The 27,197-nt window shown below is 60.2% G+C and overlaps 1 protein-coding gene across 1 annotated transcript; it reads left to right on the top strand.

Annotated features, from left to right (window-relative positions):
- Positions 1–5,680: 5,680 nt before the first annotated feature.
- On the top strand, positions 5,681–25,797 carry ARID3C (AT-rich interaction domain 3C). Its single transcript, XM_074166598.1, has 8 exons — positions 5,681–5,719; positions 6,459–6,794; positions 19,672–19,750; positions 23,545–23,728; positions 23,944–24,188; positions 24,477–24,746; positions 24,924–25,013; positions 25,655–25,797. Exons 1-8 carry the CDS (start codon positions 5,681–5,683, stop codon positions 25,795–25,797), a joined length of 1,386 nt encoding a protein of 461 aa, XP_074022699.1.
- Positions 25,798–27,197: the final 1,400 nt, after the last annotated feature.

Here is a 27,197-nt window from a genome sequence, read left to right as displayed (position 1 = left end):
TTGTAAAGGTCAGCCAAGAAGTTCCCCATCTCCCTGGCAGTCTGCCGGGGCTGCGGGCAGCACAGGGTGCTGTGTCCAGCTGGCAGCATCTCCCATGGCTCCATCCCTGCTGACGTGGGTCGGCAGCACACAGTGTCACCCTGGCACGGGGCAGGATCTGCGCTGCCCCCCCCCGGCGCCGGCAGTGAGGGGATACCCAGCCCCTGTGTGGGAGGTTCCTTTTGGACCCCTGTGTGTCATCTGCTCCAGGGGACAGCCAAGGCTGGAAGAGAGTCCCTTTCCCCACAGTGCCCCTCCCTGCAGTCTCCCCATGGGGGAGAGCCACCGTCTGTCGCCTTAACCGAGAGCCCGTTCTGCGTGGCCTCTGGGCTATGCACATACCTAGTGTCTGCGGGTGCCCGAACCTCCGTACCAGCTCAGGATGGGATCTCACCCCTCGAAACGCTTCCCATAGCTGTGAGACCTCCTGGGGACAGCCACCCCGCTCGGCTGCCGGCATGGGATCCCGGTTGCCAAGGGAGTGCTGCGGTCCCCCGACCAAGCCCGGCTGCGGACCCTGCTAGCCCTGTGGCCAGACTCGTGCTGGCTTGCTGCTTGGTGGAGGGCTGTCGCCTCCGCGCTGCTGCCAAACTACCGTGTGTGTATCCCTGGCCACCAGGCCTGTAGCATGTTGCTCCTCCTGGTCCCTGGACTGTCCCCCATCCTGCTGACTGGCAGTCCTGCACACGGGCTGCTTCTTAATTTGCCACTTGAAAAGAGATACCAGTAATAAAATTGTTCATCCCATCCGCTTGGGTCCCCGGGAGAGTTTCTGGAGCATGCTGAGCCCCTGCCATGGGGAATGGTGCCGGATCCATCCAGCTCCAGGCTCGGCAGGGGTCCTGGGGACAGCTGGGTGTCCCTGGGAAGCTGACATCATCCCACCGGGGTGCTGGGAGCCAGGGGTTGCAGTGGTGGACAGGATTAGCCCTGTCTCGGCTCTCGGGGACCAGCAGGAGATGGTGCTGTTACTCCTCTCTCCGCTGCAGTCACTGGGGACCAAAAGCCTGGGTCGGTGCCAGGGACCTGCTTCCACGGGGGACCAAAGAGTCCGGGGGGCTCCATCCTTTTGAGGGACAGTGCCAGTGCTGGGTGTGGGGCAGCCCTGGGGGTGGATGGACCCAGGCGTAGCGGGTTGGTGGTCCTGAGAGGTTTACACACGTGCACCCGTCCCCCAGTGTGAGAAGGGCACAGGAGTGAATGGCAGGGTATGTAGGGGGTGCGTGTGTGCTCATGCTGACAGGTGGGTTGCACGCACGTGTGTGTGGGTGCAAGCAGGACGGTTTTGTGTGTGTGTGTGTCTTAGTAGGGCATTAGTATAGGTAGAACAGTTTGCGGGGGGGTGTAGGCGGCAAGGGTGGGCATTGCACATGTGTGCACACATGTATATATAGGTAGAACAATTAGGCATCTGACCATAAAACAAATTGCATACGTGTGAGTGCTTGGGCACATATGGGTAGGACATGTGTCTATGTGCATGTGTGTGTGCCTGTGCAGGTGAGACGGGTGTGTGCACGGATGTGTGTGTACACAATCCCAAGTGCACACGTGTGTACAGCCTGGCATACCAACCAGGTATACACGTGTGCACGCCTGTGTGCTCATGGGCTGACCGGGTGTGTGCACACAAGCGTGTGGGCAGGCTGTACACGTGTGCATGTACGTTCCCACGGGCTGCGAGGCCACCCTAGCCCCACGCTATGCCCGTTCCTGGGGGTTTGGCGGGGCCCTGTCGAGGAACGGGAGCAATCCCACGCCAGCCCGCACAGGAAGGCGCTAACTCAGCAGCTCGTATCAATACCGCTCCACTTACAGCGAAGGCCGCGTAATGAAAATCCGATGGGCACGCTGGTGGGAGTAAATAAGTATGCCATTAAAATGAGAAAATCAAAGCTCTGGACAGGTCTTTTCTCTTGCCCATTGATTTCTTTTATTACGGAAATATTGCTGCTAAATAACATTAGTGTGAACAATCTCAGCAGTGTTTTCCGTAGTGCCCGTGTCAATAACTCCATCACGGGCGGGGGATCCCCCCCAGCCTGGCTGCGGGGTCCAGGTGAAGAGCTGCTCTGGAGGTACCTTCCTCACCGTTTCCAGCTAAGCTGGGATGTACCCAACAGAGAAACCAGGCAGCACAGGATGGCTCAAGCAAGTGCCACCGGGATGGAGCTGGGCTGGGACCCAGGAGCCCTGACTGCTTTGCTGTGGCTGGAGGGGTTGTCCCCATCCCAGCACTGAGCAGGGAGAGTGCCAGGTATTCAAGGGTCCCAAAAAGCAGGCCTTCACTTCGGGCTGGGTGTTTGGAGCCTGTTGCGGAGCAGGCAGGTGTCCTCAGTGACCAGCAGAGGAGAAATGGGTTCTGGACACAGCATGTCCCACAGGCTCTTCCTACCTTTGCCCCTTCCTCCCCACTCTTCCTCATCCATGCCTGAGTCTGTGCTGGACTGACCCAGCTCTCTGCATCTTGCCATCACTTGGTTCCCATGGAGAAGCTGAGGCACAGGGTAGAATCTCATCCGCAGTCACCTGGCTCCAGCACAGCCCCCGCACCAATACCAGGGCTTGCACTCAAGCTGCCCCTCTCCCCATCAGCTGCCCACACAGAGGTTACCCAGCATACTCCGAGATGCCCACAAGTGGCAGGGACATCTCTGTGCTGGAGGATGTGATGAGGACACACTGGATATAAGCACTCTTTGGCACCCAGAGGCCAGGTGGGACCCCAAGGCATCTCAAAGGACAACGAACGCCTGTAGGGTGGCTGGAGACAGGCAAGGAGACAGCCACGGGCACCTGCACTGTGGGTGCAGCTCTGTCCCAGCCCCAGATGAAGCGACCAGGAGCAGCAGCTCCCTGAAGCCGTCGCCAGGACAAATGCACGTCGCTGCCCACCAAACACCTTCCCCCTGCAGCTCGCTCTATCTTGCTGTCCCTCTGCATGCAGTGGGTATTGATCAGCCGGCAGGATCTATCTCCCGATTCCTCCTGCGGTATCTCTCTGCTCCGAGTATCTCTCAATCTGCTCCGCTGTCTGCCATGCCCGTCTATACCTCCAGTATCTATCTGTGCCGCCTCCACCGCAGCCGTCGATAGCCGTTTGTCTGGGGGATTTCTCTTTCTCTCCAGTTAGGAGTGTCACCAGCCCCCGGTGGTGCAGATGCCGAGCGGGAGGGTGGAGGGGGCACAGTCCAGCTTGCTGCCCCGGGGTGAACCTTGAGCACGGACACACTTTGTGACACATGTGCAGAGTCCCAGAGCCACTGTCATCACTGTAGAGGCTCCCAGGAGGAACTGAGCCATGCTGGTCCAGCTAGGATGGGTCCCATGTTGGCTATGCCCAGGGCCATGGGACACGCTGCACCCCATGCAGGCTTCAGTGCTTCCACTAGCCAGCCTGGCCACATGCCCCACATTGCCCCAAACACCCCAACCCCTCTACCCTGGAGGAGGGGAGCTTCCACAAACACCTGTGTTCCTGGTGGGCCATGGAGAAGTCCTGTCACCACCACCACATCTGGCTCATCCCACCCAGTTCAGCCTTCAGCCGTGGCTTCCTCCTTGCCTCATCGTGCAGGAGATGGGGCACAGCCCCACACAGAGGGTGACAGCACCCTCGGGTGCAGCACAGCAGCACCAAGAGGGGAGGCTAGAGCCGTCTGTGATGGAGACCTGTAGAGTAAGTCCCAGGGGGTGGCTTGACCTGTGGGTCCCTCTGAAATGGGGCTGTGTTCTACCTTCCCAGGGGCAATGCAGCAGGATCATCAGCCAGCCAACAAACTGATGCTCGGGGGGGCTGGCAAGCGCTGGGAGGTCCCTACCCCTACCGCAGTGGGATGGGATGGGCCAGGGTGAATTACAGCTGTCCAGCCCCAAAATGGGATGGCCGACAGCTGCTTTATCTCCTGTGCAAAGATAAACAGTGCCCGGGGGCCCTGCGGGGTCGGAAGCTGCCCTGCTCTCCGGGGGAAGGGACTCATTTTTCCAGGAGAGCCTCTCTGGCGAGGACGCTGTGCCGTGCAGGATGGTGCTGGGAGCCCCGAGACAGGCATGAGGAGCTGGGGAATCACCAGCACCATGGCAGGATGGTTGGGCAGTTTCTCCAGAGATGCTCCCAGGAAATCCAGAGAGCCCAGAAGTGGTGACTTTTCCATGCAAAGAGACGTGGCAAAGGGGGCAGACGCTCAGCCCAGGCTGTGGAGCCCAAGAGCAAAGCCAGTTCCCACCACAGCTGGGGCCAGCAGCTGTTTCCACAGGACAGTCTGGAGGAAAAGGCAGGACTCAACTCATGCTGGGCTGTGAAACGTGGCTGCCCAAGGTCCCTGTGGCACACAGGTGTCCCCAGAGGGGCCAGAGCCAGCAGCCCTTGAAACCTAGAGCTCCTATCACCCCATACCACCAAGTGCAGCAGCATGAGGTCTCGGTGACAAGCTGCCCTGGCTGTGGGATGGGGCCACTGTCCCTTGTGTGCCGATGTTGGGGGATGCTGCTGCTGCTCATCCTCCAGGGACCCATGCAAGCCCTGCAGTTGCCGGCCAAAAAAGTCCAGGGAAGAGCAGGCACCTCCTTTGCCTCCTGCCAAAGCTGCCTCTGTAGAAAGGAGAGGTCAGGGAAAAACTGGCAGGCGGGTGGAGGGGGAGTGCGGGGACAGTGTGGGGATGCTGGTGGCAGGGGAAGCCCTGTGCTCACCCCAGTTTACACCCTTATCTGATATCCATAGATATCAGATGTTCTTGATGGTACCCTGGTTCCTCAGTTTACCCTGCTGCAAGTGGGGACACAGGGCAAGCCAGCAGCGTTTTGGGTCCCCCCAGTGACGGAGAAGATGCATGGCCTCATCCTGCTCATGCCAGGCAGGGGCCAGGTCTCTGGGAGCCGGTTTGGGGGTCCAGGCTATGCTGAAGTCTGACTTCATCCAGGGTCTGGGCACACACAGCACCCCTCAGGGGACCCTAGGTGGCCCCAGCACTTATTGCTGTCCCCTGTAGACACCTGTATATGTATACAGACCCTCTGTATATGTATGCAATGGGCGCAGACCCCTTGCACACCCCTCCTGTACCCTCCCCTCTCCCCAAACAAAAAATATGTATGCATTCCTGGACCCTCTGCACACCCCACTATGCACCCCCCCCCCGACCTCTGCCAGCACCCCCATGTATGTATGTCCTGTCCTCCCCCACACGCACACCCTGCGGCCCGCCCAGCCCCCTGCGGCCCCCCGGCCCCATCCCCATCCCCTCCCGCCGCCCCGAGCAGGGCGGCCCCGGGCCGGCTCTCGGCAAGCCGGTCCCGGGGCGATCCCCCGGGGCTGCCGCAAGCCCGGCCCTCCCCGGATGACTCCCTTGACGTGCGCTAGCAAATGGGAGCGGGGAGGGGTGTTGCTGCCTGCCTGCCACTTGTTGCAAAAGGAAAAAAAAAAAAAAAAAAAAAAAAAAAAAAGGTAAAAAAAAAAAAAAGGTAAGAAAGAGAGAAAGAAAGAAAAGAGGGAAAAATCCCACCCACCCTCATCTGCTGCGGAATAAAAGAAATATCGGCGGGCGCGGCGCCATGTGAGCGGCGGGCCGGGACCGGGCGGAGCAGCCGGCCGTGCCCCCCGGGACGGCGGGGCGAGCCCCGGGCGGCGCTCGGAGCCGGCGGCATGGTGGAAAACCCCAGCCTGGCGGCCAAACCCGCCCTGGTGAGGGCCGGCGCGGCCGCACCGCGACGGGACGGGGCGGAGGGGCCCCGGTAGCGCGGGGGCGCACGGTGGGAGCGGGGTGGGGGGCACCTCCAGTGGGACAGGGTCGGACAGGGAGCCGGATGGGGGTCCCCGGTGGGAGCGGGGAGGAGGGTCCCGGGAAGACAGGGCGCCCGGTGGGACCGATGGAGAGATCTCCGGCGGTACCGGGACGGGGTCCTCGGCGGGGCCGGGGCGGGAGGGGGCTCGGCGGGAGACGGTCCTCGGTGGGACCGTCGGGGCGGAGGCCCCCGGTGAAACCGGGGAGGGGGTTCGCGCTAAGATGCTGTCCCCGGTGCGACCGGAGCGGGGGGTCTCAGCAGGGACACGGTCCCCAGCAGACCGAGGAGGGGGGCTCCCCGCAAGACAGCGACGGGCGTCCCGGGTCGGACCTGCCCCGGTGGGAGCGGGGAGGGCGTCCCCCCGGACGGGCGGGGATGAGGTCCCGGAGGCCCCGGGTCCCCGGTAGGACGGGGAGCCGGGTGGGAGCGGGGAAGGTGCCGGGTGGTCCCGGCGGGAGAGGCAGCCCCTCCGGCAGCGGGTGCCGCGCCCGGTGCCGCGGCGGCTCCGCGGCCAACTTTTGGGCAGGGCCCGCGGGAGCTGGGGAAAGAGCGGGTGGGGTGAGGGGTGCTTCTTCCCCTCCTTCCTCCTCCTCCTCCGGCGGCGGCGGCGGCGCTGAGGCCGTGCCCTGTGCCCGCAGCCGGCCGCCCCGCCGCGGGGGCCGGGGGCGGCGGGGGGGCTGCGCTTGGCGGCGGTGATGGAGAGCCTGCAGCGGCAGCAGGCGGCCCGCCTGGCCCGCGGCCCCGACGGCGCTTCCCGACGGACCCCGGCCGAGCCCGGCCCCGGCCCCGGGCCACCGCCCGCCGCTCCCCGCCGCCGCCCGGCCCCCGGCCCGCGCCCGCCGCCCGCCACCGCGGGGGAGGAGGAAGAAGAGGAGGAGGAGGAAGACGAGGAGGAGGAGGAGGAAGAAGGGGAGACCCGCGACCCGCCGCCCCCCCCGCACCACGAGTGGACCTACGAGGAGCAGTTCAAGCAGGTAGGAGGCATCTGCCGCACCAGCACACCGGCACCATCACCGGCCGCTCCAGGCCAGCATCCCCAGTGTCACCCCACGGCCCCCAAAGTCGGGCTTCAGCCCTGCCTAAATGGTTGCTGCTTATGTCCCCCACTGACCCCAAATGCTGTCTGCAACCAACCCTAAATGGGGAACCCCACTGCCCCAAGACCCATCCCAGTCCCACGCCAAGCACACATTCCCAGTACTCCCATTATTGCCGTGCCACCCTAAATGGGAGCTCCCAGTCTGCCCCACATTGCTCCCAAACCACATCCCGGGCAAGCACAGTCAGTGCAACCCCGCACCCCATCCTGCCCCAAATGGATACCATCTGAATGCCCCTTGTCCCTGAACCCTGTCCCACCCCAACAGGCATCCTCATGTACTCCCCATGTCCCTGCCACCATCCCACTCCTGCCTCATGTCCCCCACCTCCCCCATGTTCCCTATGCCTGTCCCCAGGCCCTGCAGCATGACAGGGTGCCCAGTGTCCGGGTACCTCCCTCTGCCTGTCCTCACCCATGCAGACTGCATCCCAGGTGTGATGGGCAAAATGGGGTGATCCCTGTCCACAGAGGTTTTGTGGGGATGGACAAGGGTGAGGGATCCAGTGCATGGTCACCCCAAGGAGCCAGCAGGCCACAAGCCAAGCTCCCCTGTGTCTCTGCGAGGGCTAGGGTGTATTACAGCTGGTCAATGCGGCTCATTGATTTCCTACATTGGCTGGAGGGAGCAGCACGTCGATCCTGTCACCTCATTCCTGGTGGGCATGTGGGGAGACCCCTGTGCCAGGGAGATCTGGCGCAGGGGCAGGGCTCCTGGGGCTTGTATATAGGGTGGAGGAAAGGCTTTTCTGTATTTAACATGTGTGGTTCCCATCTGTGCTGGGTTGTGCATGCCCTGGTTTGCACGCAGCGGGTCCCGCTCCCTGCATGGGTGTGAGTGTGAGTGTGTGTGGAACTGCACAGTGCCATGTCAGGTCTGTGCTCCCTGTGTGCTCAGCTTCATTGTGGGGGGAGAGAGGGGTGACACTGGTAGCAGGCTGGGTGACAGGCGGTATGTGGTGAGGAGACGGAGTGGGCAGAGATGTCCCCCGTACAGCTGGTGTGTGGTCTTAAAGGGTGGCACTGGTCAGGAAACAGTGCAATGAGGGGACTTACTGGCTCATCCACAGTGGCTCTGGCAGGAGGGGATGGGGACAGCAGCAGGGACCTTACTTTTGGGTGCCACGAGGCCATGCTGCTGCGTTTTCTGTTTGGAGATCACACAACGTGGCGTTATTCAGAGGGGCTAGGGCTCAACCCCCTGGATGCCTGCCTGTGAGATAGCAGGTATAGGTGCAGGCAGGGCGCAGGCAGCGTGTGCCCCGCAGCCATGCCCAGGGAGGCTGCCAGCACTGGATGCTGCCTCGAAAGCAACCCAGGGATGGCTGGGGTGGGTGAGCTGCATAGGCCGAATATCTCGTCCGGGAAGTGTTACGTTACACCCTGCTGTGCAGAAAAAAGGCTGACTGTCCGGTTCCCGGGGTCAGCCGGGAGGTGGGAAGCGGCTCCTCCCTCCCAGGCCTGGGGAGGCTTTACACAGAGAAAGCATCCCCGGCATTTCTTGTCCTTCAGCCTCACGCCCTGCCCCTGGCTGGGGCTCCCCATGCGCAGCAGGAGCAGAGCCAGCAGCGCGGAGTGAATACTGGGAGGTGGATGGCAGGGGAGGTCGGTGTGGGGGGATAAATTCTGCCACCGCTTCCCAGGGTGAGAGCTGGCTCATTCCTTGCTTGCTCTGTTTTTTTTTCTCCAACCCTGATTGGAAAGGTGATGCTCCAGAGACCCACACATGAGTTTCCCACCTGGTGGCATGTCCCAACCAGCCCGTGGTACAGTGGGATGTCCCTTATGTTCAGTGCCTCTGGGCGCACAGGGACAAGGGGACTGATTTCCTTTGGGTAGCTTACATGGGATGAGAAAGGGAGAGGGGAAAGCAGTTACTGGGACCAGACCTGCTCTGGGTGGTGCTGCCCTGTTTGGGGTGACAGTTTGGGGCAGGCTGCAGTGCAGGCTTGCCCCTGGGTCTGCAGGGTGGCTGTCACCCCTGTCCCTCCCCTGTGATCACCCAGGAGGGGACGTGCCCCTCCCTGGGAGGGACGTGTCATCTCCCCCCCCAGGGCCATCCCCAAGCTGCAGGGCTGTGCCTTGCCCAGCCTGGGGAACAGGTTCTCCGCTCTCGGCACGGGCTGAATGGGGAGGGTGGCCGTGGTGATCCGGCTTTCGGAGGTTTCCCAGGGGCTGGGCTGTGATGCTGTGAAGGACATGAAGGACAGCATGTGCCTGCTCACAAGGTGCCCGGGCACTGGCAGTGTGGGCATGGGGGTCCTGGAGCTGGGGAGAGACCCTGTGGTGGCTGGACTGTCTTTCCCACTGTGATCCCTTGCTTGAAGCTGCCCCATACCAGCATGCCACTGCTGGTATCACCTAGGACAGATCTCCGGGTCTGTCCTTGCTGTCATCCTCCTGGGTGGTGAGGACAGCTAAGTGAACAGGGACCACCAAATCCAGGCTGGTTTGTGGAGGGTGGGCAAGGAGCCATTTCCCCGGCTCTCTGAAACGACGAGAGGGCCCTGATGGGGATGAGGTAGGAGGGGGGTGCGGGACCAGCTGTTGGGGGGGAGTTTGTGCAGCACCGTGGTGCTAAAAATGGGAGCAGAGGATGAGGTTGCGGTGGAGAAACCCATTGAGGGTTAAAGAGGCAAAAGCTCCTTCACCCAGGGGAGTGTTTCCCATGTGTTTGCCCCGGTTTTATACATTTCCCAGGGTGCCAGTTCGGGGGGCTCTGGTGGGACCTTTGCTCTGATGTGGGAGGGCCACTCTGATGTTATGGGGTTGTGAGACCCCCTCACCCCTGCCTCTTGCATCAGTCCACGGCGCCAGTCTATGTACACTTGATAAGGACACATGGTTAGAAACCTGGGCAAAGGTCTGGGAGATCTCCAGCATCCAGCACTGTGAGGCAGCCCCAGCCCCGGGGTGGGGGGCAATGAGCAGTGTCTGACCATGCACTACCCATGAGCCCCTCCCCTTTCCTGGGGACAGGGATGCCACATCACAAGTTGTGATGCTGCATCACTGGATTTGCATTTGACTTGGAGGGCGCTGGGAAGAGCCTGGCATTGCTGGTGCCAGCTCAGCCCCGTGAATTCAGCTTCTGCCCCTGGGGGGCCATGCATAAACATGGAGACAGGTGCCCTGGTTTCCTCCAAGCGATGGAAGAGCAATGCCAGGGCTTCCCTCTCCATCTCCCAGCTCTTTTCGGAGGTGGCACCGTGGGAAGGCCACCAGCAGGAGGGACTCAGACATCTGAGTTTTGTGCCCGGCTCTCTGACAGTGGAGTGCTTGCTGGCAGGAGGATGCCCTCCCTGCCAGGAGCCCAGCAGCTCATTCAGATCCATCTGGTTGTGGTTGAGGGGATCAGGACCTCCCAAAGCTCCTTCCTCCCTGCCTGGGAGCAGCTGGGGGGGTGTCAGTACTGGATGGCCCTTTGGGGACTCTCGGGTGTCTGGTAGCCTCAGCAGTTAATTGGGGATTGCTTGCTTTGCCAGCAGCTGTGTGCTGTCATCCACAGCCATCCCTGGTGTGGCCATTCCTCCTCTTGCCGTCGTGCTGCTCCTGCCACATCTGTCCCTGCTGCCAATAGTCACCTCTTGCACCCGCCTACCCTTTCCATGCACTTTGGGGGGACTCACTGGCCATGAATGGATGTGCTCATGTCTCAAAGCCTGGAGGAAAGTGCTACGAGTTGGCTGCAGTCCTCCCTACCATGTACATCCTGGTCCATCAGTTCCCCTTCCCGTTCCTCGGGGTCATCCCAAAATGGGGTGGCAGGTGCCTCTGTCCCCATTGCTTTCACCTGCAGGGTTGGAGAGAAAGAGGCAGCTCAGGAGGGGGATCCCAGGGAGAGGCATGTGGTCTCCCTGCCCCAGCCCCTGCCTCCAGCACATCTTCAACCCAGGTGCAGCAATAACAACCGCAGGGCTCCCGGGGATAAATTAGAGGGTCTCTGGTTACACTGCAGCGGGGGAGGACACAAATGTACGTGGTGTTTGCTCCTGGCCGCGGCTGCCTGGAGGCTTCTCGATGGCAAACCTGTGGGCAGAGCTGTGCCCTGGAGCCGGGACCACCTGCAACCAGGAGGTGGCAAGGGTCAGCACGCTAGTCCCCGGCGGCAGCAGCTCCGGTAGCTCTGGCACAAGTGTGGGGGGCACAGGGCAGTAGTGGGGGGCTGCTGGGGCATGGGTGGAAGTGCGTGTGGAGGTGTTCTGCATGTATGTGTGCACATGGACCAGCATGAGTCTTTGGATCCATATAAATGCCCATATAAGTGTAGGGGTACGCCTGTGGGAGTCTGAACCCGTGTGAGTGCTGACTTGTCTGTATGTGGGGAGTACGAGTGCCCACATGTGTAGGGATCCCTGGGAGACCCTACGTGTGTAAGGACCCATATAAGAGCCCAAGTGTCTATGAACCCGTCTGAGGGCTGGTATGTGTTTGTGGATCTATATGAGTGCCCAGGTATGTATGGACCCATATGTGTGTGTGTGTAGGGGAGCATATGGCACCGTGTGTGTGCCCACATGCATATGGTATGCCCACGTGTATCTGAACACACCCATGTGTATGTATAGGGACGTGTAGTGTCCCAGCATGTATGGGCACTCCTGCACATGCATGGACCAGTGTCTCCATGTATGGAGCCACATGGACCCATGGGTGTTGGGGCAGGGTTTGGGGGCTGAGTGCCCCTCCAAAACCCACCCTGCACCTCCTCCTTGCCCCATTGCTGAGCAGTCCTGGTGGATGCCAGCCCCCTGTTCCCCCCCAGGGCCCTTCCCAGCCCTACTGCAGTCCGGGGGATGCTGAAAGCCTTGGCGACTGCTGCAACACCATCTCCCAGCCAGGGGGAGGGGGGTCCCGAGGGCTTGGGATCGGGGGCTTCAAAGAGGAGGTGTAAAAACTAATCAAGGGTGTGAGAATAAAGGTGCTGCAGGCAGGAGAGGAGTGCTGGCAGGAGCCCCTCCATGGCTGCTGCCCTGCAATCGGACGTGAGTGGGGAGTTTGGGGGGGATGCACACCCCCTGCCCTCACGAACTTGGGCCTCTGCTAATCCACTAATTGGGTTAATAATGGAGGTAAATCCCCTGTGCAGGCAGCAGGCTGGGCAGGGCTGCATCAGGGAGGTGGGATCTGGTCCCACTGGGGTGCCCATGGGGGTTTGCTGCTGGAGGGGGGGGTGTGTGTGGCAGTGAGCTCAGGTGTGCACGGCGGAACATGCACAGGGGACAGCATATGTAGGGGGTGAGTGTATGTGCACGAGGGGGACATGTATAGAAAATGCATGAGCATGCCCAAGATGTGTGTGGTTGTGCAGAGAAAGTGTTTATAGGGGTTGCGTGAGTTTGCACAGGATGCATGTGTGTGCATGGGGGGAGTGCATAGGGGACGTGTGAGTGTGCACAGCAGGTGTGTATGTGTGCACAGGGGGAGCATATAGGGGATGTGTGGGTGTGCACAGAAGGTGTGTGGAAAAGGAGAGTGGGTATAGGGGGTGTGTGAGTGTGCATAGGTGGTGGGGGTGTGCACAGGGAGAGAGTATAAAGGGGATGGATGAATGTGCACGGGGGATTGTGTGTGCATAGAGAGAGTGTATAGGGGATGTGTGGGTGTGCACAGAATGTGTGTGCAAAAGCCGAGTGGGTTATAGGGGGTGTGTGGGTGTGCACGGGGTAGGTGTGCACAGGGAGAGTGTGTAGGGGGATGCATGAGCGTGCATAGGGGGGTTGTGTGTGCAGAGGGAGAGCACGTATAGGGGCTGTGTGAATGTGAACAGGGCGGGTGCTTGCCCAAGGAGAGCGTGCCTGGAGGTGAGTGTGTGCAAGGAGAGTGTGCACACAATGTGTGCGTGTGCAGAGCAAACTTGGGGGCTGGGTGAGGGGGGTGGGGGGGGCGCTGGCTGTGTGAGTGTGCACAGGGCAAGTGTGCCGAGCATTGTACATGGGGGCTGTAGAGACCTGTCCCCTGGTGCACAGGGCACGCACCGGGGATGCCCACGTCGGCGGGGCGATGTTTCCCCGCTGTGGGCTGCAACTTGCAGCAGCTCCACCCTGGATCCCCTGTCCGGTGGTGGGGTGGGAGTGAGCACCAGCACCAGATGCCCTTTCTGCTCTTCTGGCAGCGATGGCATGGGCCAGGGTCTCCGTCGGGGTGGGGTGCCACCAGCCCTTCCTCCCCCACCATCGTTTCAAAGTGGCCAGAGGAGGGGGGTGGAGCTGGAAGTGATGGGAGGGTCACCGAGCACCTAACGCAGTTCCCAGGAGTGTGCACAGCCCCCCCAGGTGTGCACCCCCATGCTCACCTACCCCCATAGGGGTCCATGCCCCATGTGTACAAGCCCCATATGCACACCTATGTACGTATAGTGGGTGTGCGTGTGTCTTGGGGAACACCTGGGGTGGTGCCAGCACTAGAGGGGTGTCCCCCGGCTCCGGTCACCCCGGGAGGGATAAAGGAAAAGGAAAGGAGGGGGGGTGGGGGTGGAGGGGTGGAGGGCAGGGATGGAGCGGGATGCAGGGATAGAAAGGAAAGGAAGGATGGAGGGGGAGGCGGCAGCGTGGCAAGCGCCGGCGGGTCAGGGAGGTTAACCCGAACAAATCCCCTCATTGACTCCCTGCCTGCTCAGCCATGAACGAGTAACAAGGGGCCGAGCGTGGGGGACGCGCGCTGACCGGGAGCCGAGATGCCCCCCCCCACACCCCCGCGTTACAGCCCCCAGACAGACGGATGCAGGACGGCGGGTCGGGGCCACAGACCGTGCCCACGGTGCCACCACTCAGCACATTTCCTCCAGCTCCAACCCTGGGGGGAGCCATGCCAGCTCCCCGTGCCTCAGTTTCCCCTCCTGTAAAATGGGTTGAGGAGGAGGCTGGGGACCCTGCGAGCGCCCCCCTTCACCCCGGGATGGGGCAGTGGGTCGGGGGGCTGCCGTCCCAAGGCCAGTGCTGCCAGCAAACAGTCCCTCACCTTGCACGGAGCCGGGTTAATGTTTGCAGCAGGCAGCCCTCCTGGGAGCGGCGGCACCCGCCGATGCGGGGAGCGGGGTTTAAATGACCTGCTGGATCCGCCGCATTATCAGCGCTGATTAAACCTGCCTGCTCTATAAAGCACCGTTAAATATTAAGCATGATGAAAGGCTTTGAGGGGGGAGCCGCAGCCCTGGGAGAGGGCTCTGGATGGGGGTGTCCGGCCATACTGCTGGGGTGACCGCTGAGGCTGGGGATGTTAGGGTGAGTGAGCACCTCAGAGCCCATCGGTGGTGTGGGGTCAGGGGTGCAGCCCCTCTCCCCCCTGCCGACTAAGAGACGGCAGTGCCTCAGAATGCAGCCGGAGTCTGGGCAAAGCCATCCCGTAACCATTAACTTATTAACAACTGGTGGAGGAGGCCAGTGTTGGCTTGCAAGGTCAGGGGGTGGTTTGTGCCCGGCGGGGAGTGAACTGCCCCCCAGCTCTGACAATGTGGATGGGGTGGGGGAAGCTTGCAAGCCCTTGGCTCTTTTATATGTGCCCCATAGCTGGGGGGACACTGGGGCAGTTCTGACTGTGGACACTGTTGGGGTCCCTGCGCCTTGGGGTGCACAGGGCTGTGCATCAAATGGGAATAGCCAGTTCCTGTGGCTGAAAGCCTGCAGCGTAAACTGAGGAGCTGATGGCTTTCCTGTCCCCCCTATACCATCAGGACACAACGGGAGGGACGCCCCAGTTTCTGAGTGCCTGGCCGTGCACCATCTCCCTGGGGAAGGAGGCAGGGACCCCTGGCTCAGAGATGACAGGGATGCTCCGGAGGGGTGCAAGGACACCAGAATAGCCTGTCAGTGTTTGGCCACCCATGACGTGCAGCTGCACCCCAGGAAGCTTGGAGGGGTGCATGGGGATGAGCATCGCCTGAGCTCCCTGCGTGAACAGCGGCCAGATGGAAAAATTAGCAGTGCGGCTAATCAATGCAGTGCATATTAAGAGGCTCGGGGTGTGTGTGGGGGGGGAAGGGGTTGGCAGGAGGGAGCCGAGCAGGGTCTGGGATCAATATGACTCGTATTAAGTGGATTAAATCCTGGTTGCCGATCTGAGCCCTCGCTGCCAGCAGGAGGTGGCAGCTGAGCAGGGGCTGCAGGGGGTCCTGCTGCTGTTGTTTGCTTTGGCAGCAGGGCCCTGGGGAGGTCCATGGGGGTGACTTGCTGAGGCAGGGCAGCCTGGATATGCCTGGGGGTGGCTTAGCACCTCACTGCATCCTTCCTCTGTCCAAGGGATCAGCTGGGCTAAGGGGCGCCAGAGACCCCAACTCCAGACCTACAAGTCCCCTCAGCTCTGGCAGTGGCATCTCCCGGCTCAGTGAGAGGTGCTAATGATGTTATTTAATTGCGGTGAGGAGGAGGGGGAGGCACAAGGTCTATTCACATCCCTTTAATAAACCATGTTCGACCCACTGACCTTTAACCTGCCCGACAAGCCCCGTTATCCCCATCCCTTAAGGAATAAAGACGTCGCCATGGCAATGGGATGACGGGAGGGAGCGGGGTCCCCGAAGCTGCATCCAGGGTGGGTTGGGGACAAGGATACCCCACTCTGGCCTTGCACCAGCACCCGAGTGATGGTGCTGGACAGAGGTGGGGGGGTGGGAGGGCTGGGGTTGCCACAACATTTGGGGGAGCCAAGGACCATGGATGGGGGTCCCCAAGGTCAGCAGAGCAGAGCTGCGCTGCGCACCAGTGGGGTATCGATCCCTGGGCTTGACAGTTTAATACTTCTGTTTATAGAGGAATATAGTTACATCGATGGCGTTAAATGAGTTACTAATTATATCAATACAAACACGATTAAAAGGGTCCTTGCTCATAGGTCACCGCAAGCAGGAGCCGCTGCTCACATTGCACAACTGTCCCCGGGCAAGGCCGGTCTGGCTGCTCCGAGGGGCAGGGTGGGGGGATGCACTGGGGCAGTGTGTGCCTCTGCGGGGTGTGGGGGTGTCCAGCCAGGGGAGGGAGGCCTGTCTGGAGCTGTGCATGCCTGTATGGGGCTGTGCATGCCCATCTGGGGCACTGTGCACACCCATATGGGGCTGTGTGTGCCCATATGGAGTTGTGTGCTTCCGTCTGGGGCTGTGTGTGCCCATCTGGGGTTATGAATGCCCATCTGGGGTTGTGAGTGCCCATTTTGGGGTAGTGCATGCCCGTCTGGGATAGTGCGTGCTCATCTGGAGTTGTGTGTGCATATCGGGGGTTGTGTGTGCACATCTGGGGTGTGTGCCAACGAAAGGCTGTGCGTTCTCACCTGGGATTGTGCCTGCCCCCCTGGGGCTGTTCCTGCCCATAGGAGGCTGTGCATGTCCGGACGCAGTTGTATGTATGCCTGTGCAGAGATTTGTGCCTGTGCAGGTTGTGTGTGTGTACCGGGCTATGCACTCTCACCTGATGTTCTGTGTGCCCGTGCAGGGGTGGTTCACACCGATGCAGGGTTGTGCATGCTTGTGCAGGGTTGTACGTGCCCACACAAGCTTGTGTGTGCCCCTGGGGCAGATGTGTGTGTGCATGCACAGGGTTGTGCATGTGCTTGTGTGGAGTTGTGCATGCCCATGAGGGGTTGTGCACACTCATGTGGGGTCGTGTGTACCCACACAATGTTGTGCACACCCATGTGGGGTTGTGTCAGCCCATGTGGGGTTGTGTACACCCACACAAGATGTGTGTGACTGTTTATCACCCTGGGCGGGTGTGATCTGCCACTTAGACAGTCAGTCCCCAAGTGAGGCGGGAGGGGACCCCAGTGCCCACCCTGCAGGAGGGAGAGGGTGAATGTCAGGGCCAGGCGCCCTGGGTAGGGGATGGAGCTGGCTCCTTCCTCAGGTAAGAGTCCTCAGGGTGTCTGTGGGCCCCTCCATGCCTGGAGGCTGTAGGAGACCACCACCCATGCCACCCCATGGCACACCTGTGAACCTGTGGCACCTGGATCCCATTGCCAGCCTTGGCTGGGACCCAGCTTGCCCCCTGTCAGCAAGAATACCCCCAAAACCACCTCCTCTCCACCCTGAGCACCCCCAAATCTCATGGGGCGCTCGATGCATCCCCCGTTACTCGGCTCCACTGTCATCTCCACTTAAAAGCTGACCTTTGCTCCCCGTTTGATGTAATGTGTTTTTGCATCTGGGTGCCCCACAGATAAAAGGTTAGAGGTTAATAAATGGTCAAAAAATAGATCCTAACACTGGGAGGTTACACCTGTTTCAGGGGCTCAGAGGCAGTGGTGGCACACACCGGGTGGGATCCTGCCTGCCCTGGTGGGAGCAGAAGTGTGAGCAGCACCCAGGGGTCCAGTGGAGCTGTGGGTGCTGCTCAAGATGGGTTGGCCTTCCGGGAAGGTGGTGGGATGGTCAGCAGTTGCTGGTATGGGGGGGGTTTGCTCCTGCTTTGACAAGCCAGGAGATCGCAGGGGGTGGAAAAGGGTTTGGTGTGGAGCGGTGGGAGTTGGAGCTGTGCTGCAGGCAGGGACAGGCAGGGGAACGCAGGCAACGCCTGGCTCACACAGCCTTCCCAGGGCAGAAATCAAAGCAGCCCCCCTGGAGCTCAGCTCCAAGCCTGACCTAGTTACTGGAATCGATGGCTTGAGGAGCTCCTGGGAAGGGGCAGGCGATGGAGAGCGGGCGCAGAGCGGGGCAGGTAGCACCATGGTGGAGGGGAGGGACAAGGTGCTGGCACCCCAAGGGCACCCTGCTGCAAAGAGGGGATGGGTAAGTGGTGCCCAGAGGGTAAGGAAGGGGCAGGGACAGATAGAGCACCATGGAGCATCTTGGAGCTGGGCAGTCAGCACCCATGGGTGCAGTGGGAGATGGGCAGTAGCACTGGTAGTGAGGGTTAGGGACAGGTGGTAGCACCCGTCTGTTAGACAAGGGACAGGCAGCTGGCAGCCAGGGGTTAGATGAGGACTGCGTTAGTTGTGTCTGTCCAGTGATGGGAACTGTGAGGGGTCTGTAGGAGCATCCCTGCATCCATGTGTCCCCATGTCCCCCCATCCCTGCATCCGCACATCTCCATGTCCCCCAAGTCCCTGCATCCCCATATCCCTGTGTGTCTCCATGTCCCCCCATCCCTGCATCCCCACATCTCCATGTCCCCCAAGTCCCTGCATCCTCACATCCCTACATTCCCCTGTCCCTGCGTCCCCATATCTCTGCATTCTTGTGTCCCCATCACATCCCTGCATCCCCCCCATCCCTGCAGCCCAGCTCTCTTTATCTGCCCCGTGAATGATGTGCTCTGTGGAAGGGGGGGTGTGTGTGCTCCCTTTCTATTGGTTTTTAACGGCCTTTCCCAGCACAATTGTTTTTTAAACGACTCTATTTTGTGCCTGACTTTGTTTTCCAGCTTGCATTTCTTTGTATATGTTTTGGAAATCCATTCTGGACTGCTGAGTTTTGTTTCTTTTCAATGCCTTTAAATTCTTACCAGGCTCGCTGGGAGGAATTGGTGTCTATAGCGCCTTCGATTGGTGCTAATTTTTCCTTCATGTGCTCTGACTTTTACTGCTGGGCCATCGATCTGGTGGGCTCCAATTTGTCATGGTCACCCAGGCGCTGTGCTGGAATCAGGCGAGCCCTGGCTTTCACAGGGAGCCGGCACTTCGTGTCCCTGGTGTCAGGGCTGCGCTCGCCTCCCACTGCCATCCCCTCAGCTCTGCCCAGGGACCCGTGTCCGTGCCATCCGTACCTGCATCCGTCCAACACACAGAAGTATCCTCACCACCATACGTGTGCATCTGTGCAACCACGTGCACTGCCACCGGCTTGCACGTGTGCCAGTGCACCCACAAACTTGCTGGGACACACAAGGGACAGTGTTGGGGCACACACGGTGCTGCACCCGCTGTTTTCTACTCGTGCACTTGCACACAGTGCACGGATATCTGTTTCTGCACTCACACACCCACTGTGGGAAGTCCTTGTGCCTTGCAGGGATGTGTCAGTGCCGTGCTCACACCCTGGTCCAAGTGCACAGCCAAGGAAAATGGCTTTGGGTTTCCCATGCCCGGCCAGGGGAGATGGCTTTGGGGTCCCCATGCCCTGCTGAGGGAGGAGGATTTGGCAGTGTGTCCCTTTGCAGAGGTGCTTCACGCTGTCCTTGGCCATCGATCAGGCCCTGTCTCACAGTGACGTGTCTCAGGCTGTGCTATTAAGGTCGACAATAGCCCTGTCACCCTGGTCAAGGGGGGCAGCTCTGGCACTGGGTGCTGCCGTGGTCATGCCAGCTCGCCCTGCCCCAGGACTGGTGGATGCGTGGGTGGATGCATCTCCCTGCAGATGAGGATGTCACTATGCTATGACCTGTTGAATACTGGCACTGGGCAGTGCTGGGAGGCCGCTGAGTCAGAACAGGGCTGAGCATCCCTGGGATTTGCTGCTGCCCCACCTACATTGGCATCATCTTCCTAGGCTGAAACACTCTCATCCCTCCACCTATGGAGGTGAGGGCCAGGGAAGCTGAGGCACAGATGCAGCATCTCTGCAGCAAGGGTCAAAATAGTGGAGTCTGGAGAGCCCACGCCAGCCCCCAGGCATGGGGAGAGCCCAGCACTACCAGCATGGAGGGTGCACCAGGGGGTCTTGTCCATGGGGCAGAGAGAACCTCCCATTGCTGGCAGAGTGGGCAGATGAGGCCAGGGGTGGTGCTGGGTCCTGGCACAGGCAGGGTCCTGCCTCTGGCACTGTCTCCCCTCTATCTCCTGCTCCCATGTGTGCCCGTAGCACTGACCCCTCTCTCTCCTGCCCCCAGCTTTATGAACTGGACGAGGACCCAAAACGCAAGGAGTTCCTGGACGACCTCTTCGGTTTCATGCAGAAGAGAGGTAAAGGTGGGTGGTTGGGGTGGGCGCTGCTGGCACTGCTGCCCCAGCCGCCTGGCGGGGCTCACAGCGTGGTCCACTAAGGCACCAAGCTGCTGCGGGTCTCTACAAGCCCCCCAGGCATGTCCTGTGAGGCTTCTCACCACTATCTCCTACACACACACACATAAACTCACACAGCAGATTTGCCCCCATTGCCCCGGGCTGAGCCCACCATGGGATGCCTGCTGGCCACAGCAGCTCCCCTGAGACCCCCAATATGTGGCTGGTGGTGATGCCCATTGCCGATGCCCGCTAGCAGTGCCCGGTGGGGGTGCCCATTAGCATACCCCTTGCTGACAACCCTTAGCAAAACCCATTCATGATGCCCATTAGCACTGCCTGTTTCCAGGGCCTTTTAGAGGTGCCTGGTGGGGATGCCCTTGGCGGTGCCCATTAGCAACGCCTATTAGCGATGCCCATCAGCGCTCCCCATTAGCAGTGCCCGGTGAGGGTGCCCGTTACCCGCACCGCTGATGCCCGTGATGCTGCAGGAGTGGGATCAGTGGTCCAGGCAGCACCGGCCGCCCAGGGGTTAAGGGCTCACCAGCCGGCCCGGCCGCATCGGAAATCTTTGCTATCGGCATGGGGGGCCGAGCCGGCTCCTGGGGACTCGATAAATGCTTTAACCTTCGCCCTCCCCAGCCTGGCCTGCAACAATTAAAAGTTGCCGAGCGCGGGCGTGTGGCCGGCCGTATTAATTAGAGCCTTTTGCCGGTGTGTGGATTAATGAACATACCGCTCAATAGCCAGTAAACCCCAGGCAGAGGTTAATGCCGAGCTAATTAATGGGGGAAGGCTAGGGGGGGTGCAGGAGCAGCAGGGCTGGCTGCGTGTGGGGCGAGGGTGGGCAGAAAGGGACAGTTGCCCCCAGGCCATGCCTGTAGGAAGGGTGGTGAAGGTGCCCACCTGCCTGTGGGGTGGCAGTGATCGACTTTCAGGTTGGGCTGAGACTCCACAAACTCGTTTCACCCAGGGCTGTGCTGCTGGGGGCTGGTATGGCCTTGGGGCTCACGCCAGAGCCCATCTGGAGGCAGTTTGGGGGACTGGGTGCTGTCCCATGGGTGTCCCTTGGTCCCCCTGTCCCTGGTGCGGGGCTGTGGGGAACGAGCAGGAGCATCAGCACTGCCTCAGCCCCCCGCCATCCATCAGCTGCAAGATTCATGGGCTGTTCCACGGCTTCATTATCTCTCTTTCCAGAGCTAATTAACTCCCTCGCCATTGGGGCCGGGGCTAATTAAGCAAACGCCTGGTGGTGCAGGGAGGAGGGAGGGAGCCCGATGCTTCCCTGCCAACGCTGCTCCTCATCCCTCTGTGTCCGGGTGTCCCGCTCCTGTCCACTCCATCCCATGCCTCCTCTGAAAGGGTGGCATCTGCCCGGGGAGGGCAGGCAGGTGTGCAGGTCTGGGTGTACGAGTGTGGGTGTTGTGGGTGTGGGTATGCAAATGCAGATGTGAGTGCGCCTGTTGGAGGAGTGGGGGATTTTGGAGCCGAGTAGCAAAGGGAAAGGGGGCAGGGGGCTGCGGGGCAGGGACAGCGTTGTGGGGGCCTTCGGGATCTGGCTGAGAAGCAGCGCCTCGTGATCCAGCGTGGGTGCTGCTGGGGCACCCAGAGGTGCGTGGGCAGGGGCTGCAACCCCTGGGCTGTGTCCCCGAGGTGGATTGATGCCCCTGAAGTGAGTCCTAAAGAAAGGGGCTGTGTGTGCCCGCCTGTCTGTCAGGGCATTTGTCAGTGAGGCGGAAAATTAGCAGGGCTGGGGACAGCCCCACTGGGGGAAACACTGGGGACCCTGTGGCACGGGGCAGGGAGACTCAGGCCCAGCGGCAGGTGGGGGTGACTGCTGGAAGGGATCTGGGGGAGCAGGGATGACATGGCGTGCAGGCAGTGAGGCATGTCATTTGCATGCCCCAGCCTCCGTGGCAGTCTCCAAAGTGGTGAGCTGGGTTGTAGGGCCACTATTTCTGCTTTTGCTCGCTCGGGGTCCAGGAGCCCCCTGTTCCCCTACCAAGCCAAGGGCTCTGCTGATAACACGGGGCCATTAATTAATCAAGGAGCTAATTGCAGCGCCACAATGGCTGCCTCACCTCCCCAGGCTTTTGTGCCGTTCACCCTGGCCAGGGCTGGGGCCATCACTCTGCTGGGATGCAGACAGGTCCCTTTGTCAGCAGGATGGGCACCGGTTGCCCTCCCCATGCAGCCCCAAGATTAATGGCAAGCCACTTTCATTAGCCGCCACAGCTTAAGTGGGGGGGAAGAGAAAAGAAGTCCGTGGGACATCGATCAGAGGCTGAGACCCCACAAAGTCATTGGTATATTGGGGTGATGGGGAGCCCTAGAATCAGACCCCTCTGAGGAGATGGGGCCAGTGCCAGCAGCTCCCGGGCAGGGCTGGCAAGCAACTGCCAGCAGATATCGAGTCGATATCTCTGCCTTTTTCCCAGGAGGATAAACTCCTCTCCCCCTTCCTGACCAGGCGAACAACACAGACACAAAAAAAAAAAAAAAGTTAAATGAACTCAGTAAAGGAATAAAAAGAGCTCATTTTTCAGGCTTATGTGAAGAAGCTGAGCCGATATCGGGGCCATAAATTAGGGATGCTGGAGGATGGCGGTGAGTGACGGCTTTGTTTGAGGTGCGAAGCGCAGCCGTGACAGCCTCCCCCGGCCAAATGGATGGCTTTCCGATAGCGCCTGTGCCCCACCACCCCGCAGGAGGAATAAATATGGGTGGGATGGGACAGGACAAGATGAGATGGGATGGGATGCTCATCCCTCTTCTGCCCTGCTGCAGCTTCCAACCACTGCCCGGACCATTGCCCTGAGGTGCCATGGGGCAGAGCAAAGCTCTGGGGCTATTTGGGTGTCCTGGAAAAGTGTGGAGGGGGGCTTTAAACAGAGCTGGTGGCTGCTGGGATCATGCTGGCCCATGCTGGGTTCACAAATCCCTGGTGACCCCATGCTCCCTTGCCCCATGGCCTTGGTGTGGAGGTGATGCTGGGGGGGGCACAGGTCAGGGTCCTTACTGGCGGCACTGGAAGGGGATTTGGGGTCAGGTCTCTTTGTGGGGAGGCACTGAAGGCCTTTAAGCAGTCAAGGGCTGCTGGGAGGATCTGTGGGATGGGGGGTCTCTCTGGGGGTTCATGGGGATGTCCCTCTCTATGGGTCTCTGCGGGTGATTTTTAAGAGAGAGAACCCCTCCATTGGGATGTTTTAGGGTGAGTTCCTCCAGAAGGGTTATGGGGGGAGTCCCCCTTCAGAGAGGGTTACAGGGTGAGTCCTTCTTTAAAGTTTCGGTGGAGGTAGGGCTCTTTTTGGGGCTCTGAAAGGGGGTTACAGAAAGAGTCCTTCTAGGATGCTCTGAGAGATGTAGGAGGAAGATGCTCTATAGGGAGCTCTAAGAGTTGTGGGGGGATGACCCACTCTAAGGAGCTCTGGAGGAAGCCCTTTGTCTGTCCCACCATGCCCCCACATCCCAACTGAGAGTATACTGGGCACCACCAACAGCTCCATCAATAGGGACCCTGTGCCAGGATCTGTCCCACCCACAGGCATGGCACCACTCTCCCAGGCACCTGGGGGTCCTGCCTGCACCCCCCGTGCCCATGAGTGCTCAACTGGGCACAGAAAGATGTGTCTTCCACTCGGGGGGCAGCTGGTACCTGCAGTGGTGGTGGGTACAAGGTGGAGACATTGTCCCCAAGGAGTGAGAGTCCCCCTGGGCTCATCCCACTCCCTTTTCTTTCCCCCTCTGTGTGCGGCTGGAAGGGACGCCCGTGAACCGCATCCCCATCATGGCCAAGCAGGTGCTGGACCTGTACACACTGTACCGACTGGTGACGGACAAGGGTGGCCTGGTCGAAGTCATCAACAAGAAGATTTGGCGGGAGATCACCAAGGGTCTCAACCTACCTACCTCCATCACCAGTGCTGCCTTCACCCTCCGCACGCAGTGAGTGCCTGTCAATGGCAGCGGGTGGGGGGGCCACCCACTGGCTTGGATGTTCCTGAGCCCCCACCAGGGTACTGCTTGCAGTGCCCCAAAGGGGGATGGAGGGCTCTGCCCCTTCCCAGGTGCCGTCCCCACCCTGGTTCCCGCTCAGCACAGGGCTGGCTGGCCGGGAGGCGGGTGATGCTGGGACTCATCCTGGCCCTCTCCCTGAGCAGATACATGAAGTACCTGTATCCCTATGAATGTGAGAAGCGGGCACTCAGCTCTCCCGGGGAGCTCCAAGCCGCCATCGACAGCAACCGTCGGGAGGGACGGAGGCAGACTTTTGGCACGGCGCTCTTCAACTACTCACCGGCCGGCACCCCAACCCTGCTGGGCTCCCCCAAAATGCCTCTGCCAGCTCTTAGCATCTCCACACACAGCTGCAACCAGCTCAGCCAAGTGCATGCTGTGAAGAAAGGTGGGTGAGGACCACGTCTGCCCTGTGGCAGGCATCTCTCCCCTGGGGTGGACGCTACTCTGGCAACGGGGATGTTCCCTCTCTGCTCTTGCCCTTTTTGCTTGGGGAAAATAGGAACAATTTTGTTCTTTTAGTCCCTCTCTGAAACTGAGAAAGGTTTATTTCTCCTGGGTTTGGATGAGGACCAAGCCGAGATGCCCATGCTACTGGGATGGAGGTGGCACCGGCTGAGGATGATGAGATGGGGTGGTGATGGGGGGATGTGCTGAGCTCTTTCGGTCGTTGCAGAGGATGGCGTGCTGGCAGCAGCAGTGCCGGGACGCATCGCTATCCCAGTCGGACTGGCCGGCCACCACCTCGCAGCGGCCCAAGCAGCAGCTGCCTCACAAGCAGCAGTGCTGGAGCAGCTACGGGAGAAGCTGGAGACGGGGGAGCCCCCAGAGAAGAAAGTGGCCCTGACGGTGGAGGAGCAGCAGCGGCTGGTGCAACATGCACTGCAGCACAACCTCCTGGCCGTGGCCTCCCAGTTCCCCATGAACGTCAAGATCTCCAACCGAGGTAGCAGGATGCAACACCTCAGCTTGGGTCACCCCATCCCCTGGCATCCCAGGAAGGAGTAGCAGTGACCAGAAAGGAGCATGGATGCCCAGAGAGGCCGGAACCCGGCTTCTCTCTCTCGGGCAGGTTCTTGTTTCTGTTTCTCTTAATGCTCATATTGGTATTTCCTTTCCCCAGATGACAGACAGGAGACTGCATTGAACCTGTCCACCAACGGCATTAGCAGTATCAACATGTCAATAGAAATAAATGGAGTTGTCTACACAGGTAAATAGAAGGGCCGCTTGGCCCGTGTAATTGCGTCCGGGAAATCCAATAACTTATAGCCACTGCCTGGCCAGCAAGTCCTTCCTTCAATCTGATGTCTTTACTATAAAATCCATCGTAATGAAGTGGCAGGGCCTGGGGAGAGGGGGCAGGAGAAGGAGGGGGTCAGCGAGGCTGGAAATTGTCCCCCAGCAGGAGCTAGCAATGAAGGGCCAAAGTGGGGGATGGATGGATGGATGGATGGACGGATGGACAGATGGACAGATGGAGGGACTCAGGCTGAGAAGTGCAAAAAGGCACCTAGGGTCATCCCCCAACCACAGGATCCTGCAGACAGGGACTGGATTTGGGGTCACCCAATGGTGGTTTGCCCAGAGGGTCTCTGGATGGGTGTTGGGGTTGGCTGGTATCAGCACACTGGCCTGTCAGCCAAATGGTCCTGGGCCACTCTGGGTGCTGCCCCACTCAGGGCAGGGATGGCTGGGCTGGGGAGGCACCAGGTGTGATGGAGAGGACAACCCCAGGTGGGGCTGGAGCCACCAGGAGTGCTAGTCCCCACTCTCTGACCTGGGTGCTGGGGGCTAGGCTAGCAGAGCCCCCAATCCTAGCCTTGCCCTAACCCCCTTTCTCTTGCTCCCCAGGCGTCCTGTTCGCCCGCCGGCCCCCAGTCCCTCCAGCAGCAGGTGGAGGAAGCACCCAGAGCCGGCCAAACCCCGTGCCCGCCCCAAACCCACTGGTCCCAGCCCCCTCGCACAGCCACACTCCTGCCAGCTCCTCACCGTAGGGGATATGCCCCCCCCAACCCTGAAAGCAATTGGGGATCCCCAGGGCCTGGGGGGCTCAGCTGTGTGACCCAGCTGAGCCAGCAAGATGGGATGGGGGGACCCAAAGGTGCCTCTTGCTTCAATACTGAGCTGTGTCCGTGCAAGGCTGTGAGCAGCCACGTGGCCCCTTTTATCCCTTACCCCCGTGTGTGGGACTCCTTCCCCACGTGTGCCCTCCGACACACGCACTGTCCTTCCCAGGTGCTGCCCCCAGGTGACACCCTCCCCCCCCCCGCCCCGCCCCATACAGCTCCTGCCAACCCCGCATGCTGCATCCCCTACACACTGCAGCCCCTATAGACACCCGGAAGCATACACTGTGGCCCCTACACCCACCTCAGTGCTTGCACTGCAGCCCCTATACACACCTCAGTGCATGCACTGGGTCCTCCACGCAGAATCATAGAATCATAGAATGGTTAGAGTTGGAAGGGACCTTAAAGATCATCGAGTTCCAACCCCTCTGCCATGGGCAGGGACACCTCCTATGGTGACCAGGTTGCTCAAAGACCCATCAAGCCTGGCCTTGAACATCTCCAGGGATGGGGCATCTTCAACTCCCCTGGGCAACCTGTTCCAGTGTCTCACCACCCTCACAGTAAAAAATTTCTTCCTAATATCTGATCTAAATCTCCCCTCTTTCAGTTTAAAACTGTTACCCCTCGTCCTATCACTACATTCCCTGGTAAAGAGTCCCTCCCCATCTTTCCTGTAGGCCCCCTCTACATATTGGAAGGCTGCTAAAAGTCTCCCTGGAGCTTTCTCTTCTCCAGGCTGAATAACCCCAACTCTCTCAGCCCGCCTGCATTGGAGAAGCCTTCCATCCCTCTGATCATCTTCGTGGCCCTCCTCTGGACCTGCTCCAACAGGTCCATGTCCTTATATTGGGGGCTCCAGAGCTGGATGAAATACTCCAGGTAGGGTCTCACCAGAGCAGAGTAGAGGAGCAGAATTACCTCCCTTGTCCTGCTGGCCACTCTTCTTTTAATGGAGCCCAGAATGCAGTTGGCTTTCTGGGCTGTGAGCGAACATTGCTGGGTCATGTTGAGTTTCTTATCATTCAGCACCTCCAAGCCCTTCTCCTCAGGGCCGCACCAGTCCCAGTACCGACCCCTGAGGAATGCCAATCATTGCACACAATTGCCACAGTCAATGCGCACACTGCATCTCTTAGATACTGCATCCCCTATAGACACTGCATCCCCTACACACTGCATCCCCTATAGACACCCCCAGTGCACACACTGCATCCCCTGTACACACCCTTTGTGCCCACATTACATCACCTGTGCACACCCGCAGTGCAAACACTGCAGTTCCTATACACTGCAGCCCCTATAAACTGTAGCCCCTACACACT

Source organism: Numenius arquata, chromosome Z (genome assembly GCF_964106895.1).
Source record: "Numenius arquata chromosome Z, bNumArq3.hap1.1, whole genome shotgun sequence".
Taxonomy (NCBI): Eukaryota; Metazoa; Chordata; class Aves; order Charadriiformes; family Scolopacidae; genus Numenius; species Numenius arquata.
The sequence above is the reverse complement of the archived record's forward strand: the minus strand, read 5'-3'. Positions and strand labels throughout refer to the sequence as shown.

Coding starts and splice junctions, on each gene's coding strand:
- ARID3C (XM_074166598.1), top strand. CDS start 5,681: ATGGTGGAAAACCCCAGCCTGGCGGCCAAACCCGCCCTG. Junction 5,720..6,458: donor TGGCGGCCAAACCCGCCCTG/GTGAGGGCCGGC, acceptor CTGTGCCCGCAG/CCGGCCGCCCCGCCGCGGGG. Junction 6,795..19,671: donor ACGAGGAGCAGTTCAAGCAG/GTAGGAGGCATC, acceptor TCCTGCCCCCAG/CTTTATGAACTGGACGAGGA.